The following is a 19,378-nucleotide window of genomic DNA, read 5'->3' on the forward strand; positions in this document are numbered from 1 at the left end:
GTACTGGATGCTGTAGATGCGCAAGCTGATAAAAATACAAGCATTTGGGCTGTGGAGCTCAGGTCCTGTGGTATTACACAATCAGAGCATTGTGATATTATAAAATAAGAGATTTTAGCACCAGAGGCATTTTAAATGATGTTTTAAAGATAAAACTATATAAAAGATTAGCAAGCGTTACACAACCAATTCCCATAAGACAGTGGTGTATGTAAGCTTTGCCTTCACAGTACCTTTAACATCATACACAACCACACACTGATGCTGTTCTAAAACCTATGAGCTACCCATGGAAACAGTATTTTTAAGAGATGATAAAAAAGTATTATGGTTATTATTATGAGAATTTAAATTAGTCTGTGATCTCTTAAAAACATGACAGCTTAAAGGTTGTATCAGTGATTTCAGGCCCAAACATAAATGATCACATTCATCTAATCTTTCCTAACGATCTGCTAGCTGCCATAAGCATGCCGTCAAAAAAACGCGTCTCTGTAGGCAGCCTAGGCTCTGAAATCTGCACACAAAAGCAGTTGGTTTCACCAACACTCAAAACCAAAATAAATAGTGTTCCAACCAATCACCGACAGGGGTGGGTGTTGTGAGGTTTTGCGCTCGTGCACGGCTGCCTATGATGGCTGCACGCAAAAACCTCACAACACCCACCCCTGTCGGTGATTGGTAAAAAATTAAGTACAATCTACTTGGCTGTATAAGTCATTTCAACTTTAAACTAGTGCTGTCAAATCGCAATTAATCGCATGTAACATTAAAGTTTGTAAAAAAAAAAAAAAAAAAAATATATATATATATATATATATATATATATATATATATATATATATACATATATACATATATATATACATATATATATATATACATATATATATTTTTTTTTTATTTACAAACTTTAATGTTACATGCGATTAATTGCGATTTGACAGCACTAGTTTTTACATTACTTTCACTCATAAAAAAGTTGAAAATTTCTTAACTAATTTTGAAAAGTTATACAAGATTCAACTATATATACATATATATGTATACATATATATACATATATATATATAAAAAAAAGATATGCTCAATAAGTCATGACAACATGTTTTTACTAATGCTGTCAAATTGATTATATATATATATATAGGCTATATATATATATGTACATATATATATGGACAGTATATATGTACAGTATATATATATATATATATAATCAATTTGACAGCATTAGTAAAAACATGTAGTCATGACTTATTGAGCATATCTTTTTTTTTTTTTTTACAGTGAAGAGGTATTTAATAGCCATTTGTCCATTCATTATTTTAAACCTCTGTGATTTTCATCCACTCTCGATCCCCTTCTCTCAGTTTCTCTTAGAAGCCAAGAGGAAAACACACCACCCTTATCCATTCCTTCTTCACCTTTACCATTTACACTCTCCTTTCGCTATCCACATCCTCTCCGTCCCTCCCTCCCTCTCTCACCCTCCCTCACCCTCCCTCCCTCTCCCTCTCTCTCTCTCTCTCTCTCTGATAGGATAATCTGGCGAGTGAGTGTCAACCCATGTGAGGACGGGATTACACTTTTATTTGGAGAGTTTTTATCCCGCTTGCCATCTGTCAGAGTTACACACGAGAGAAACAGAAAGCGGCTTTGACTTTCAGGGTCCATTTCTTACCACTCTGCTCCACAAATCATCATATAATTTTTTGCCCACATGTGTGCACAGTCATAAAAATAAAGCTTCAAAAATTAGCAATATTCATAGTGACCTTTATCACAATACAGCAATATCTATATATAAACTACTATAAACATAATTACCTTATAATAACCTACCAAACCTATATAATATACAGTAAGGTCGTTTATTATACAGCTATGTAACTAGCCTACTATTAAATATCTTGTGTGACATCACAACTATGAAGATTTTATTTCAATACATTTTCGGGAAGGACTGAGTATCGTGAACGTTAGTGTATGCCTACATTTTTCAAATTCAAAAGAGCAAATCAAATCTGGCTTTCCGTGAGACGTCCCCCTTTAGAGCTCAGCTAGAGGTCAACACTTCACCCTTCAGGATCCGTCTTGTCCTTCATCGCCTCCAATTAACAGCAGCACTCCCTGCAATCTGATCCTGGAGCCCTACAGGCGACTCCTACTGTCAGCTTATCACCTCCCCTGCCTCGTCTGCTTCAGTTCCTACAGCGCTCCAAGTGTCTCCCAGGCAAAAGCCATTAGATCCCAGTAAGAGAGATTTATTCCTAGATAATTAAGTCTACTGATGTACGTCATGTCTGTGGTTGAGACAAGTCCTTCTGTTTATTGTAATGAGAACGAACCCCTTAGGTGTGAACTGAAGACCTAGAGAAAAGTAAAGAATTTTCTCAGAGTGGAAAAGAATATGATACCTGACTCATGGCATGTAGAAAGGCATGGGCAGGTACCAACACAAACACTTATATAGTCGACACATAAACATGTTTATGTGTTTGTGTGACTGTATATAGCCTATATACACGGTCACACAAACTTGTACACCAATTCTTGTAAAGATCTTCTATATTGTTCTTAAAGGAACACGTCACCAAAAATAATAATAATAATAATAATAATCTGCCATCAGTTTCACACCCAGTTTCGCAATGAGATTTTACTGTGGGCGGGGCTACCGAACAACAACAAAAAAGAATTACATGGAATATTGATATATATATTATAGGGAGCTTCCATACCCTTTTGCATTAAGACAACCAACTTCTATCTCTTTGAGGACACATTTGGCTCTCGAAACTATAACCAAACACTCTAACCATCAAACACATACACATACCAAAACAGAAAAAATAAACCAAATCAGTTTTGTAGCTTTTATGGTTCACTTAAAACGTTCTGTGTCCGTTTCAGTACATCTCTGTCCTCAGAAAACCTACATGGCTCGATTTAAAAAGTTTCAGAATTTAAATGTTTTGACTCTGTGTCCTTTCAACAACTCTGCTGAACGTCAGACTCAATCGAATCTGAGTTATGAGAGCAGCGTTTGGCACATGATTAATATAGCCGTGACCATATTTTTAAATATGTAACAGTTTTTCTTGTATGCACATGGTCTTGAGGGAATCTGGGGTTTGTGATCAAATCGGTTGTGGTGTGTAAGTTCGACTGTTGAGCTTCTTCCACCGTGGTTTACAGCCAGAGTTCAGTGACGGATTGGCCCAAATGTAATCCTGAAACCACAGAGTGTATTAGAGCTAATACTTGTGGCTTCACCTCATTGGACATGCTTTAGCACAGACTCACAGTCAGATATAAGTCAAACGCTCAAATCTTGATGCCAGAGAGTTTTAAAGAGAAGCAGACTTTGCTATGCTTCAGTTACTATAGCACACAAAGATATGCACTAAAGCCTATTTGTGTTAAATGGCAATGGCTACGAATGCTTTGTTGATGGTTGTTCAATGTTTAACAATCTATTTTAGAATAATGCATTTACAGTGAGGTACAAATGTGAAAAGTTGAAAGAAATGAATACATTTATTCAGCAAGAATGCATGAAATTGATCAAAGTACACTGTAAAAAGTGGCAACCTGTGATTATTATACCTTAAAGAGCTATTTCACCACTGATCTCAGGTTGGACCTGAGCACTGCGTTCAAGCCAAAAACCATAAACTAAAAATCTGAAACGTGCAACCCAGTAAGCTGATACAACATCCGTGTGGATAGGTGAGATAAGGCCACTATAACAGTAAAATTCAAAGTAAACACTTTTCATGACTTTGTGTTGCACTATAATGCTAACCGCACAAACCGAAAGCAATCACAAATGGTGCTAAAACCACAAGACTTCTACACAGAAACCAAAATCTGAACATGCTCAACTTGGTTATCTGGTCCAGTTCTGGCAGATGATTTCAAAAACCGCAATTATCAACACGGCCCATGACTGATCAAGGATCAAATTTAACTCAACACAATGTATGAAAATATGGAACAGCTGGAGTGGATTAACACTAATATAATGAATAATAAACAGCTTGTAATGATCAGATCAGTCATTTTGACGATACACATGACATCTTCGAGTAATACCATATGGACCACAGGATGTAGGGCCTGATATGATGGCTACTAGATCCAAAAAAATAAAATAAATAATCCAGCCATCCATCATTTCAGCAAGTATCTATAATGATGCTTCACATTTAATAATATTGAATCCTCCTTCTCTAATATCTTACTTTTAAGTCAAACTATAAGGCTCTTTTTTTAGATATAATCCTGCTCTCTCTCTCTCTCTCTCTCTCTCTCTGTATGTGTGTGTGCGTGCGTGCGTGCGTGCGTGCGTGTATTATTAAACCTCAATGACAGATCCTTTTACCGCTTGACTTTCATCTCCTCTCATTGGTTCACTGAGTATCACAACTCTTCTCTTTTATTAAATACAATGAGCCCAAACTCTCCACCCAGGATGTACTCTGATATAAGACGATGTTATGTATGAAATGAATGAACACACTAAAGAAAGTCTAAAGTAGGGCTATTCAAAAGGGGTTAGAATAGAACAAGTTAGAATTTGTATTTTTTTAAAAATAAAATAATTGCTTTCAGCTAAAAATGCTAAATTAAATCCAGCAATTAAATATTTAATTGTCTTTCATATACAGATATATCATGATTTTTGACATGTAGGCCTATATATCATGGTACTACCTATATATCATGGTATGTAAAAACCATGATATATTAATACTGTAATCATTCATATTTGTATTGCCATCAAATTCCATGGTTCACCACAGTCATTTTTGCAACTGGTTCCAATAGCACCAATATTGAGCTGTTTACTTCTCTCTCCCTGCACATGTCTGTAATAATGAGAGCATCTAATGTTCCTTTGTAATATTTTGCACATGGTATGCTGCTGTACAAGAGATCTGTATTTGAATGGTCTTTTTGTTTAGAGACTTTATGAGTGTGTGTGTGTGTGTGTGTGTGTGTGTGTGTGTGTGTGTGTGTGTGTGTGTGTGTGTGTAGACCCTCCTCGACTCTCTCTGCTGCTGCTTCCATATTTAGTTACTGCAGTGACTCAGTAGAAAAGAGAGAATCATCTTTGCTACTCTTGCCATATTGGTTGTACTTCACTTAAACCAATTATTATGGTTTTTGTACACTATACAATGACTTTTTTAGGTATCATTGCAACACCATGATGGTAATACCAAGGTATTATTTGATATACTGACAATGTGCATATAAGATGACAACAGTGTAAAATCCAAGATGGCTTTACCTGGTTCTAGATGGGCATTGCTGGTTACTGCTGCGATTTTACCATGTTTTACCATGATGGCTGTCCTACTGAAACCATGCAAGCAAACAAACAGACATAACAGTTTGCACACACAGATTTACTTCAATTGAAATCGAAACAAACTGTTGTGATGTCATTTCAAACAATATCAGGCCAAATTAAGGTTTATTTGGAGTTCATTTTGGGAGTTCGAAACAGCTTGCTGTGGTTGGTAAACACCTTCAAACTACCATTGGTCCATAGCAATTATGTAATAAGTAGGTGTGGCTCTTAGGCTCCGCCTTCTTCTTCTCTGGTTCATTTGTTTTGTTGAATTTGTTGAAGTCAGACGCGAACACACTTGAGAGCTGCTTTATAGTAGAAATTGAAGTTCAAATTCGAATTGAACGCAACTCTGACACTGTTTTTGTCATGTTTAATACTGTAAAGCTGATTGTTTTAAAATATATTGTTTAACGTGCTATATAAATGAAGGTGACGTTAACTGGCTGAAGTGCCGAATTGGAGAGCTAGCACAAATATATCCACATCGCTGCAATCATATGCTTTCTTAACCTCTGTTTTCTAACCGCTTTCATTTTTGTTTTATGTGTGCAGCACATATTTTAGGGCAGCATTGGGATGTTCGATAACAGTATACCGCTGGAAATGGGTTTCAAAATTAATTTTACCGCTTATTTTTAACAACGGAAACTTCTCCGTGAGTTTATCATGTCCATTAACTGGTTTGATGGTGGAGCTGGTCTGGGGTCTCATTTATAAACGTGGCATTCCGACGCATAAATTGTGATTTATAAAAACAAACTTGATGGGAAAATTTGCGCACCTGCACGCAAACTCTGACCCATGCGTACGAACGTTTTGGAGATGGAGCAGTTTGGCGACACCGATGGTGAGCTGGAGTTAAGCGTCTTTTTGTTCACTTTTAGACAGAAAATCTAAAGAAATACAAGATAATACAAATATAATTTCACTCACCAAGCCTGTCACTTGAAGCAAATATCCATCCCGCGCCAGCGAGCGCGTTGGGCCGTTTAGTGAAACTGATGCAAATAACAGTTTAAATAAATAAAATAATGATTTAAACTATGTTTTACTTCTGATATAAACATTTAGATTAAATATGCCATTCAAATTAATGGAGAACACTTAAACATGAAATCATTACTGAGAAGTTACAACATTTTTTATATTCAAATTCAATCAATAGAAATATTTGTTGTGGATGCGATGTTTTTGAACACTTTTCCTGTAGCGTGCTGTGTTTTAATGTTTTAACCACAGAGATAATTGCTTATCATGATAATACAAGATTGTCTGAGAAAATAGTTAAGTGCAAATAATGCCCAAGGCCTATCTGTTTCCATTAAAAATATAAATCAATTAAAAATACTATTCGGCCAGTGGAAAAGATGAAATGTATTTTACACTATTTGATTTATGTATTCAAAAACAAGACAAGGATAGGCAAGTACATGATTTTTATTAATGTAATGTGTCTTGTACCGTTAAACGTTATCACGTGGATGAATAATCATATGCAAATGATATGCAGTTGAGGATCTGCATAGTAAAACTAGGCGTTGTAAGCTCCATATATGGTTATTTCGGGGTGGAGACGCATGTGCGCACAATCTTCCGCTGACTGGGATTTATAAAGTGAATTCTGCGCAGGTTCTGGCGTACGAACGGTTTTATAAGTCTGAATATTTTTTTGCGTACGTCATTTTTGGCTTTCAGGCGCACGTACACTTTTAGTAAGGCTCCTACGCACAGTTTTATAAATGAGACCCCTGGTCAGGTTGGATTTCATCAGTCTAACCAGCTAACAAGTGCATTCTAAATTTTGGAGACCAGCTAAAACCAGCAAATCATCTTAAGGGCCGTACACACCGGGACGAATATCGGCTCGCGTTATTCGCGTTATTCGCCAGCGTTTTTCAACGCGTTTTTTGTGTTCACACCCAAGCGATTTTCGCTGACGATGAGCCGAGTGAACATGCAAATTCATTCCCTGACATTAGATGGCGCTTAATGTAAAACAGAAATACCCCGGTACACAAGGTCCATTTGCTCTGCAATACTACTCCATAACAGTTCTCTTTTATCAAGATTTTTGTAGTCACTGTCGCGTTGGTCATATAGTTCTTTATGTTCCGACACCAACGAGACCAGCAGCTCTACATTCATCTTGCCTTGCATCTTCCTCGTCTTATTTCTTCCCAGTGTAGACGCTACTTGATGTATATCTTCTTCTTGTGCTCGGCAAGACCGTTTTGTGTTTGAGCGGCCCCAAGTTGTGTTTTACTGTAACTTCAGAAGCTCCAAACACGTGAGCAAAAGCGCCAATCTCATTGGTCGGATAGTTTTTGACGCGGCGCGTCAAAGCAAAAAAACGAACCCGAGGCGTTTTTTTTTTTAAATGACGCTTTTACGCGTGGCGTTTTTCGTGTCGGTGTGCACACTCACATTGGCGTCCTTTGTTTAGTCACGAGGCGTTAAACGTCGGCGAATATCGCACGCGAAATTCATCCCGGTGTGAACAGGCCTTTAGGCTGTGTGTCCACCAAAGAAACGCTAGGCGCTCTGCTGAAAACGTCTAGCTGTGGGCGCTTGAGAGCGTTTTGCCAGTGTTGCGTTTTTTTCAGTTGAGACACTTTGCTTGTTATGATACAGAATATCCGCGAAAGTGTTACTAGTATCTCATTTCACTAGTGATGGGCATTCCGGCTCTTTTCCGTGAGCCGGCTCGTTTGACTCGGCTCACTGAAAAGAGCCGGCTCTTTTTGACTCACAAACGGCTCTTTAAAAAATATATGTTTTAACTCGCTGAAAGTCCACCACACAACTGTGCAACGTGACTATTCACATATTTAATTGTCCATAACAACCCAAAAACTAGCCTGCTTGCCTTGCACATCTAATTAATGGGCAAAGTTATGACTGACTATTTTTCTTACCTTCTTTTTTTTTTAACTTTTTAATGTGGATATTATTGAGCTTGTAGTTTAGCTCTTGCGTTCTTCTGAACATCTTGCGCTGCAATTGCCCGATGTCATTTCTGAGTCATATCAGACCATTATCTGTCTCTCTTTTAAATGCATATTCCACAGTGGTAGTAGGCTACGATTGGCTGTTTTAAAATATAATTAATATCGAAACAAAATAACCCAGGCGGTCTCATCTAAGAGACGTTTAGGCCTCCTCCAATAGTACTGACAGCTGGGCATAGCTTGCAGGTTTGCTTAGTAGCAAACTTTTTTCATTTGTTTGGTTCAACCGCCACCCGCCCGAATTTAATTAAAATATTATTTTTCGTCACGTCATCCGCCTGATCCGCGGTTTATCCGCATCTCTAGTGTGTGTGTGAGTTTGCTCGGCACTCCCTCATGCAGTTTAATTGGTTGACATCGCGTGTATGATTGACAGGAACAGAATGTGAGGCTGATCAGACAGTCGAAACAAATGTGTGTGTGCCTTTAGGCCTATATAATTATGTTTTTGTTGGTTTTTGAATTAGTCAATTATTTTAAATGCAATTAAAATCATTCATTATTTCATTATTAGCCTACATAATGATTTAATTTCTATAGGCTATATTTTTAAAAATAGAGTCGGCTCTTCAGATATGCGAGCCGGCTCCCGTCGTTCACCTACAAGAGCCGGCTCTTAGATCCGGCTCATTCGCGAACGACCCATCACTACATTTCACACATATTTTGTTTCTGTGTTGATTCTATATTAAAATGTCGATACAATGTAACGTATTTTCTCTCGCTCTTGTTTTAAATTATTTTGTTCCGTTATTATGCTTGTTGTTGTCATCTGTTGACGTTGTACAAGCAGAATGTGGTGGTTGGTCGGTGTATTAGTCCCGCCCCTCCTCCACTGTTATTGGTCGGTTGGGTAAAAAGTGACAGTGATGAGCGCAGCGTTTTACCCAAAGTTGAACATTCTTCAACTCTCGGCGACCTGTAAAAAACGCCGCGCGCTCAGCGCTTCAGCGTGAAAAAAATGCTCAGTGCCTCGCTACGCTCATGCCGTTTTAAAAACGCTGCGCTCCCATTGAAAACAATTGAAAAAACACGCCAGCCGCGTGAAAAAACGCTTTGGTGGACACACGGCCTTAGTCTGTAAAGAGTTTTTTTTTTTCAAAAACGCAGTGTAAACTAGTCACAAGCTGAATCAACTTACCAAGTCTTTTTCCGGAGACTGCCATCATAATGGCTAAAATAAATGTTCAGCATACATGCATCAAAATGCACGTAATTGCATACAGAATACAGACGTTCACATTTTATGAAGCTGAAAATGTGTACACTTTATCACAGACACGTGTGATTTGAACCCTGTGAAACCATAATCTCTTGTTGTCGTGGAAACCTCCACTGCTCTGCAGCTGCTGTAGAACAGCAGATGATGGCAGTAAAAACAAGAGCGTACACACACACTCTCATACTCACCGACATTACACACGGAGACACACACCTCTGGGGGACAGGGAGTGTTTACTGGATACACACCAGCTTACAACGGGGCACCATGACACTAGCAGCAATGTCTGTCCTTGATCAATAATTACAAGCTAAATTTGGCTCTGGCCTGCAGTTTTCACATCCACCACCAAACAACAAGGAGATACTCTGCTGGACTCAACGTGACTAGAAGTATCATTCAAGAGTGTATGATTCACTTGACTTTATACAATATCAAAATAAGCATTTTGAATCCACATAATGGAAGCAAATGCAGTTTCAAAGTCCAGCACATCACCCAAACTGGAAATTTCTTTTATTAAACATCAGCAACTAAAGAACACTCAGTGTCAGACTCTGCCAAGCAATAGTGAGACTGATTAGTGTTTATCCATATGTCAGGAAAAGTCCTCCGTATGGTCAGCAGTTGCTGACAGATGCAAAATGAAGTTCCAACAGTGAATATAGGGAAACGATTGGGCTTATGTAATCAGATCTATTATGAAGAAATATGGCACGAGGGAGATACAATTGTATCCATGGCTGAGTTCCAATGAAACACATAGGCCTATACATAAGTCATATAGAGTTTGTAAGTAACCATGCTAACCATGTGACATACAGTGTGCAATAAAATCTAAAGTAATGTATAATGTATAGTCAGCTATTTCAAGCTGAAAAGTTGTATCACCCTTAATGGCTTCTTTTTAGGGTTCTTTTAGTGGTCATTATGCAAAAAAAATTGACCAGAATCAAGTATTTCAGAGCAGGGTTTTCAAACAAAACAAAAAAACTGAGAAAATCTGAAAAAAAGTGAGAGAAATACTTCAAGTTAACATAATAAGACATTTTTAATACACTTATACAGTACATACACACATAGTGCACAATGTTTTTGAAAGAAGTCTCTTATGCTCACCAAGGTAATATTGTGATATAATAATATTATAAAATATTTGTTATTATTATTACAATTTAAAATAATGGTTTCTATTTTAATTAATTATGAAACGTAATATACTCCTGTGATGCAAAGCTGAATTTTCAGCATCATTACTCCAGTTTTCAGTGTCATATGCTCCATATAGCCCTCACTTTTTGTTTTAATATCATGTTGTATCCCTCGCGCATTATAGCGAGTAAAAAATATATTAGTTGCCTATATTTTAAGTTACTTGGCATCCAAAAAAACCTTTTCCAGAAAACCGTGCAATAAGCCTGGTGAATATAGTTTTTTGTTGTATAATTTCTCTTAAGTTTAACAATTGATTAACTGACTGGCAATGCATTATACAACTTGTGACATTATTTGACAGTGGTTGACTGTGTGCAGGATTAATGAAATTATGAGGTCTAATTATAAAATGTAAATTGAAGTATTTTGACATAGGATGAGAAATATAATGGATTGCTCTATTAGCAGAGCCTCTCCAAAGCATTTTTATCTATCTGAGTGTATTATGTAAGAGAATATGTGTTTGGAATTAAAGGAGAGCTGGGGCAAACTCGTGAGAACCTAATGCAGCATGCACAAACACAATACACACAGATATACAGCCTCAGCAAACTCCCCTGTGACTGCAGGATTGATGTTGTATCCGCAAAGGAACATTCCCACTTTGGGATCTGAATCCTAAAGGTCAGCATAATTGGCTTCGGCTGTCTCCCCAGCTCTCAAATGCAGGCTGGGGTTCAGCCGCAGTGCCTGTCAAGTCATCCATAAGTGCTGTTCCAGCGTCGGCTGTCTCTTGGTTCTAATGAGGATAGTATTTCATGGACACTTTTTCAGCCAATATCCAATTGCAATGTGCTTCCAATCATTTCAGGTTTCAGAGTTTAGCCATTTTTATAAAGCACTTACCATAAATTTGTTTACCCAGAGTATATACTGAGAATGCTCGAAAGCCATTTGCTTTGCACACACACACACACACACACACACACTATTCACTATGGTTCACTATCTTTGTGGGGACTCTCCATAGGCTTAATGGTTTTTATACTGTACAAACTGTATTCTATCTCCTTACACTAACCCTACCCCCATCACAGAAAACTTTCTGCATTTTTACATTTTCAAAAAAATATAATTTAGTATTAATTTATTAACCAATTTCCCTCACGGGGACCGCTGGCTGGTCCCCACAATGGAGGTGATCTCAGGTTTTACTATCCTTGTGGGGACATTTGGTTCCCACAATGTAATATAAACCAAACGCACACACACACACACACACTTCAATCATGACAACTCTTGGAATAGTATTAAACAGCATTTTATTTAAGAATGGAATGTACATAGGCTTTGTCTTGGCGGACTAGATCTGCTACGCTGCCGCTGATGGCATGAGTGAAGTCTATTTTCGGAACATGCACATAAATACAGTAAATAGGACATGAGCTGCTGCAAGGAAAGTAGGGAGAACCCCCTAGCAAATTTAGACAGGTGGTGCTGGGGAAGTAGGGGAGCTGTGAAAATTCACATGGACCGCTGCACTGAGATGAGCCGTTTCAGGACAAAAAAAACAAAGAAACAAGGGTGCGTTTCCCGAAAGCATCGTTAGCCAACTATGGTCGCAAGTTCCGTCGTTATCAGCATAGTTAAATGAGTCTGTGTTTCCCGAAACTATAGTTCCAACGAACATTCGCAAGCAGCATCACAAAGTTGTGTGGTTGGAACGACAGCTCTCGAGCTGTGGTTAGATGCATAGTTTCTTGTTTATGTGGGCTTAATAAATCCTTATCTTAATAAGCAAGCTAGCATTCAGTATCTATATCTTTTATTTAGAATATGTACAAATGTAATTTACATCTTTTAGTTTGTCAAGAGATTTAAAGCACCTTTTTTTAATAGTGCACGTGCGTACGTGCTCTAGTACGCAAGAACGAGCCTATGATTGAATCCGTAAATAAAGCAAAATAACTGAGAAAAATGAGAAATAGTCCTCAGATGCCATGTCTGTAATTTATAGCAAAACATTAATTCGATCTCAAACAGATTCATTAAAAGAAGTTATCACTCCACCAAGTTCGTGACATCATTAACCAACTTGGTTGAACGACAATTTTGCGACAATATGGTTACGGGAAACAGTCGTGACTAGCTGATTTCTTCAACGATGCATTGCACTATGGTAGTTAAAGGTGGGGTATGTGATTATTTTTTTTGTCCATTTTTTCAAAATCACTTGAAATCCTATTCCTAACCCACTTACAGCCACTGAGTTAGAAGCACTAAAATGAAAATTAAGCAATTTAATCATCTGTGGAATGGGCAGGACTCGAAAAACTCCAGACAATCATTTCCAAGACCACCTAGAATCATTGGACAGTAAGTTCGTCAATCAAACGGTCGTACAGCCTCCCCCCATCCCCCTCCCATCCATTGCGCGTCGAATGGGTGGAGTCAGGGCCAGCGTTGGAGGAAAGAAGGTAGGACCATTTGAGTTGTGTATTTTCAGAATCTGCCGGCCGTTTTGCAAATCCCATACCCTACCTTTAAGCAGCGAGTTGTGTCGTTGTAGGGGAAACACAGCACAGATCGATTGGCCAAAGCACTCAGCTTTAAGAGACAATATCAGTTGCTCGGAAGAGTTTCATGACTGAACTCTGAATATATTAGTCAGTGTGTCTTGCCTGCAGAAAATAAAATGACTCCAACAGTTACTTCAACCCCAAAACAACTAAATGGCAAACATGCACTGTCATAATTCTCAGAAGGAGGTTTTTGTAAGAGCACCATTCATTTCTGTCTGTCATGTATTGCAGAGGATATCGATTCATCATTCATGCGGTGCTAATGAAAGCCGTATGACAATCCCCTATTCCTGAACACAAAAGTAGCACAAGCGCTTGTGCGTTTCGGGCATGAGCTCCAAAAAATGTGTGCACCATGTGTGAGCGAGAGTGCACCAATCAGCCCATCGTTGCGGAGTAAGCGATGATTTCATTTTGATCAAAGTGGTGGTGTTCTGGAGCGAAGGCCTGTGGTTTGTTATGGTTCCCTTCAAAATTCCAATTGTTAAAAAGGGGGACGGCAAAAAAAGTAAATATTATTGCTAACATGATTTTAGTGGATAATGTTTTCCACGTAATCAGAGAGGCGATAGTGAGAATGAGTTTAATTGAGGTTATATCCTCCCGGCCCTTTGTTGATCACATGTATTTATTAGCTTGAAACAGTGAAACTCTCAGGCTATTTGTTTATTAACTGATTTATATAACCAAATGAAAATTCTGCCATGTCATTTCTAAAGTGTTATGAATTAACCGTCCTCTGAACTGTATCAGAAATAATACTGGCTGAAGAAACGATTCTTAAAGTGGATGAGGTTCAAATCTGGGATAGGACAACCTGTTCCCAGATCAGTGGAGTGACAGTAAGTAGATTGACCCGAGAAGACATTATCAGGGCATAATTCTTAAGGGTCACGGAAGAGAGAGGACAACATTCCCAGAAAGCCAGGGAGGTTCTGGGTTTTTTTTTAACATAGACTAACTCAGTAATTCTGCTGAGATGTAGAGAGGGTTGGCCATATGGACTTTATTTGGGGTTATACTGTATCTTAAAGACTGTAAACATAATTTTCCCATAAGCATATTTCGTTTGACATTATTTTGTGGCTGTTTGCTAAAAACCATGCCTCTTTTGTCACTTCCTCTTACTTCAAATTGAAAGCTGTACTTCCTCTTGAGATATTGTTTTAGGTTAACCACATTAGAGAAGTGTGCATCTGCATATGTACACCCAACAGTGCATTTTTGTTTACAGTAGTAGACATATATTTTTGTTAAATATCTTGGACCTTTTTCTTGAAAAAAAAAATATTAAACAACGCCGGTGAGTGAAACTGTAAAGGTAGATTCACCATTGCAACATCTGACAGCTTCTTCTCACTTTGAACTTGGAAATTAAAATATGACATAAAAATCCATCAAAATAATGTTGTCCTTGAATTCCTACACTAAAATAAAATAAAAAATAAATAAAAAAATATTCTTTTAATTATAATACCGAAATGTATACATATATACAGTATAAATATAATAAATATAGGCCATATAATAAATATAGGCCTATAAATGAACAGCATTGGGTAACGCTTAAAAAAGTAATTAATTACTAGCTACTAATTACATCTTCAACAGTGTAATTATATAACTGTATTACTTACTCTCTCTAAAAAGTAATGCATTACTTATTACTTTCTAAATCCCATTTCAGTCTCGACCAGTTGAACAAAACAAGGATGGACATAAAACTGTTCTTTTAATTCTTTAAAATAAAATAAAATTGCATCATTTATTCTTGAACTGACCAAAGTATTTAGAAGGGAGAAGGTTACATTAAAAAATACATACATCTATTGTTTAATATAGAATTGTTCTGTACAGTTTTTTAATGCAATTACATCAGAAGTAAATTACAGAAAAATTAAGAGTAATCCTTTACTTTTTCAAGGGAAAAGTGATTCAATTACAGTAGGCTAATTAATTACTTAGTAATGCATTACATACAACACTGTAAATTGTATAATGTGTATTTTAAATAATTGTTAGAAAAATGTGCACAACAATATACTTCCATTGCATGTGTTTAAGAAAATATGAGGTTATAGAATGGGTGTTATGTTATGTACATTTTTATAGTGTGTTTCTTAGAGTATTTGATATGTCTGCGTGGGTCTGTTTGAAGGGGAGTGACACCCAGTGAAGCGCTTTTAGACTCCGCCTTCTATGTAAATGAGTCAGTGTGGCGCTGGTGTCCGCGCGCTCAGTCAATGAGCACCGAGACTGGAGGAGTGTCCGACTGTTTACATCTCGTTTCGGGGGGCCGAGAGATATTTTCCTCCAGCATGATGTCGGTGTGGAATTATCGCACTCTCCACCTTTGAGAAATAAACGCGGCCAGCGCAAAAAAACAGTGACCCGGCGTTGAGTCATGGGAGGCCAGATAACCCGAAACGCATTGTACGGTGAGGAACTGCGTTAAGGATCTACATGCAACCGCTGAATGATGTTCCTTCTGTTTGTACGCTCTGCTTCAGCTGTATTGTACATGATAGATTAATTCAAGAGAATTTGGAAGGAAAACGTCTGCCTTTAAATATTACATACATATTAGAATACTTGCACTGAATAGAATAAAACACATTCTAGCACAAGTCACAGACTTAATGTAGACTGTATTTAGGTTTCTGGAGATTTTGCGCTCGTGTCAGTGAACGCGCTTTCGACATCAGACGTGTTTCCCCCATAGCAGCTTGAAAGCGTGAGAAAGGGAAGGGATTTTGTGGGGATTCCCTCTGTTGTTGGGAATAAGAAGGATTTACTGCGGGTTTTCCCACAACGTTTCATTTTACTAGGCGATGTACATGCCCGTGAAGCAGCTGGTTCAAAAGATAATCAAATAAATCAATAAATGAATTGATTGATTGGTTTTACATAAAAATGCACGGTTGTCGGTTACTCAGAGTAGAAAGCCTACTGATAGTTCCTGAAATTCATGTTGAGGATGTTGTGCTGCTAGAGTATGTTTTGGCAAGCCCTTCTAACATGTATTTCTTGCTTTGCAATTTCCAACTAGTATCTGTTTTTTTTGTCATTGCTTTATCGACAGACAGACAGACAGACAGATAGATAGATAGATAGATAGATAGATAGATAGATAGATAGATAGATAGATAGATAGATGGATGGATCTGGTACAGGATGATTGCAACACATTTCCGTTGGCCTGCAGGGTGAATGGGTGAATAATCTTCCTTGTTGGATGTGTGGCTGTAACTGAAACAGACTGTGAGCAGTTGGTTTATGTAAATCTCTCTGGCCTGGAGGAGTTAATCTGCACCCTTGGTGGATCAGACTCACTTGATCATTAATTCTAATTAAAGCACTATCACATCCAATTAGGTAAACAGGGACTAGAGATATGACAGTCCAGTAGTAGCACCTGGTGTTAGTGCACTTGTTCGAAATGTACTGCAAACCCCTGAGGAAATGTATTAATTAAAATAAATAAATAATTTAATAAATCACATTGCAAAACCACAATGAGCAATATGAGTGCAATGGCGAACATAAAAAATGATCTAACCTCTGAAATGAAAATATTACATTTGATTAGAAGCCCTAAAAAGACACACACAAAAAAAAGCAGAGTCATTTGGTTGATGGATGCCTTGAACTTGAACTTGAATTTTATTTTTGGAGAGTATTAAGAAGACAAAAGGAAATGATGGGAAGAGGTGGAAACAGGATTGGGAAATGACGCAAGCCAGATTTGAGCATCATTTTTGCTCAAGTCCCTTAAGGCAAGTCATTTCACTCGGCGGCCATCTTTGAACCACCTTTCAGGCAGATATTTCAGCCATGCAAGAACAACATCTCTTTGAATGGAGAAACATCAAATTCTCCAAAGCTGTTGACCAAGCTTACCATTAAATTCCCTATTTGAAATCACCAATGAAATCTGACAACAACTCTCTGATAAATATTTGTTTCTAACCACTCAAATCATGACAAAAAAACCTGCATTTTTCAGACTGGACCAGCCAACGCGTTTGTGAAGCCACAAGCACTCGTCTCTCACAATGACTTCACCAATTGGCTATTGTTTTATTTAGAAGGTGCGACTTATTCCGTCATATTGCGTGCTGCACTTTCTCCCATTCATAGTAATACTGTCTTTGTATATCATATGTCTTTGACTAAGCTGCTGCTTCTGCTTCAACAATGTTTTTAGTTTATCTTTATAAAAATAAAAAAAATGTTTGGTCATAACTTTCTGGTTTCTCTTTCCAGTTCCCATTTCTGAGTTAGGGATTGTTTTTCAGTTCTTGCAGCAGGCTGACAGTGGATATAAATTGCTTATACGGGTACAATCGCATCTTTCACCTCAGATATAGTAGATAACTGCTTTATCTGATCTTTGTATGAAACCAGAAACCATCCAGAACTGAGAACAAGATTGTCTGGTTTGTAGTGTTTGAGCTGGATAGAGACACTAATGTACTGTATGTTTGTGTGTGCGTTTAAGACTGGTGGGTGTTTCTCATGCAACTCTGGAACACATCCTGGCCTTTGAGGCAGGAAAGAGAGGAATAATTCGTTTTTTTTATATATATATATAAAGGCTGTTAAAAATGGAACATTATGACAGTTGTTCCTGATATTTCCTACTGTCACTAGAACAAAAACAGTATCAACACTCCACCTTAAACCGTTACAAATATGGAAAGTTAAATGCAAATTGTCAGGGTAGTTGCATGCGTTTTTTGCATATACAAATTCTCTGGTCTATTCTTTTTTGTTCCATTATTTGATTTGCATTTGGTTAAATAATTAATTTTGTGCAATAAATAGCAATTGTGCAATTCATTCTTAGTGAGAATGCAACAATATAAAACTGTAAAAAATATATATTGTTGGTTTAACTTAAAAAAAGTAACTTGGCTGACTTAAAATTTTAAGTTCATTGAAACAATGAAAGAGATTGGTTTAATCAACAGAAACTCAAAATATTATATTATCTGAACCACATTAGTTGATTTGACAAAAGAAAAAAAAGTTGTGTGAATGATGAAAATAATGTTTTACAGTGTGGTACTGATTAATTCCTTTATATTAATAATATTAAAATACATATACCCATATTAAAAATTCTATACAATTTTGTCTAAAAATAACAAAAGTGTTTAAAGTGAATTTAGGCATCAGGTCATTATAATGTACAATATGAAAAATCAATCGGCCTTTTCATTTCGAGATTTTCTAAACAAATTTTTTACTTTGTTACTAAATTTGTAGTGTCTGTAAAGATTCACTTTAAGTGAGCATTAGATGATGGCAAAGGTAATCTAAATGTAAAAATAGGAGAAATGAACATGTACAATTTAAACACCCACTAGCCAATATCCAGCTGAAAACCATAATTATGTAAACTTATGGCTCAAATAAGAATAGACCAGGGGTGTATTTCCTAAAAGCATCGTTAGCCAATATGTTCGCAAGTTCCACTCTATTGAACTCACCCGAGTATGGTACTGATATTCCGTGCATCCCCAATTCTTACTCATCATTGCTGAATCAGTTATTCGCTGCTAATTTGTTTATAACAGCACGGAAAGTATTGTAATTACTGAATTAATTACCACAGTGTTATTTTTTGAATCCACAGTAAGACAACCATGCACACAAATAACATGAGGAAACTGTTAGCACTGGAGTTTGTTTGGACTGGGATTTTTAATGGGGCATGTTGGGATTGATTATCAGTGATTGGTTGACATGCAGACAAGGAGTTAATGCGCTGTGGTGACAGATTATGGTAAGGCAAACAGAGGAAGTGCTCTTATCTCAATCCCTGCTGTGGTTCCGTGGCTCAGTTAGTGTGTTGTGTCAGAAACATATGTTTGCAGGTCAGGTGCTGATGCTGCTAAGTAACCGTCTGCTGCACCTCTGCTGAGCACAACATCCTTGATGAGTCACTTAATCCTCGCTCTCACCGCAGAAATTAAATGACACCACCACACACTGGTGTTTGTGTATACGGATCAGATCACCTAAGAGCCAGCCGGCC

The 19,378-nt window shown here is 37.4% G+C and overlaps 1 protein-coding gene across 3 annotated transcripts in view; it reads left to right on the plus strand.

Moving 5' to 3' along the window:
* neurl1aa (neuralized E3 ubiquitin protein ligase 1Aa) overlaps nt 1-19,378 on the plus strand; it is a 78,421-nt gene that overhangs the window by 22,493 nt on the left and 36,550 nt on the right. For 2 of the 3 annotated variants that reach the window (XR_014603944.1, XM_084096485.1), the window contains exon 1: nt 15,548-15,773. The exons of the other annotated variant lie outside the window; for it this stretch is intronic. Coding sequence is in view for 1 of the 2 variants with exons in the window: in XM_084096485.1 (XP_083952611.1) it covers nt 15,740-15,773 (34 nt within the window). In the remaining variant the exon portion in view is untranslated. Of the gene's footprint in view, nt 1-15,547; nt 15,774-19,378 lie in introns of those variants that run through there. 3 annotated transcript variants of the gene reach the window in all.

Source organism: Abramis brama (assembly GCF_963993115.1).
Source record: "Abramis brama genome assembly, chromosome: 2".
Taxonomy (NCBI): Eukaryota; Metazoa; Chordata; class Actinopteri; order Cypriniformes; family Leuciscidae; genus Abramis; species Abramis brama.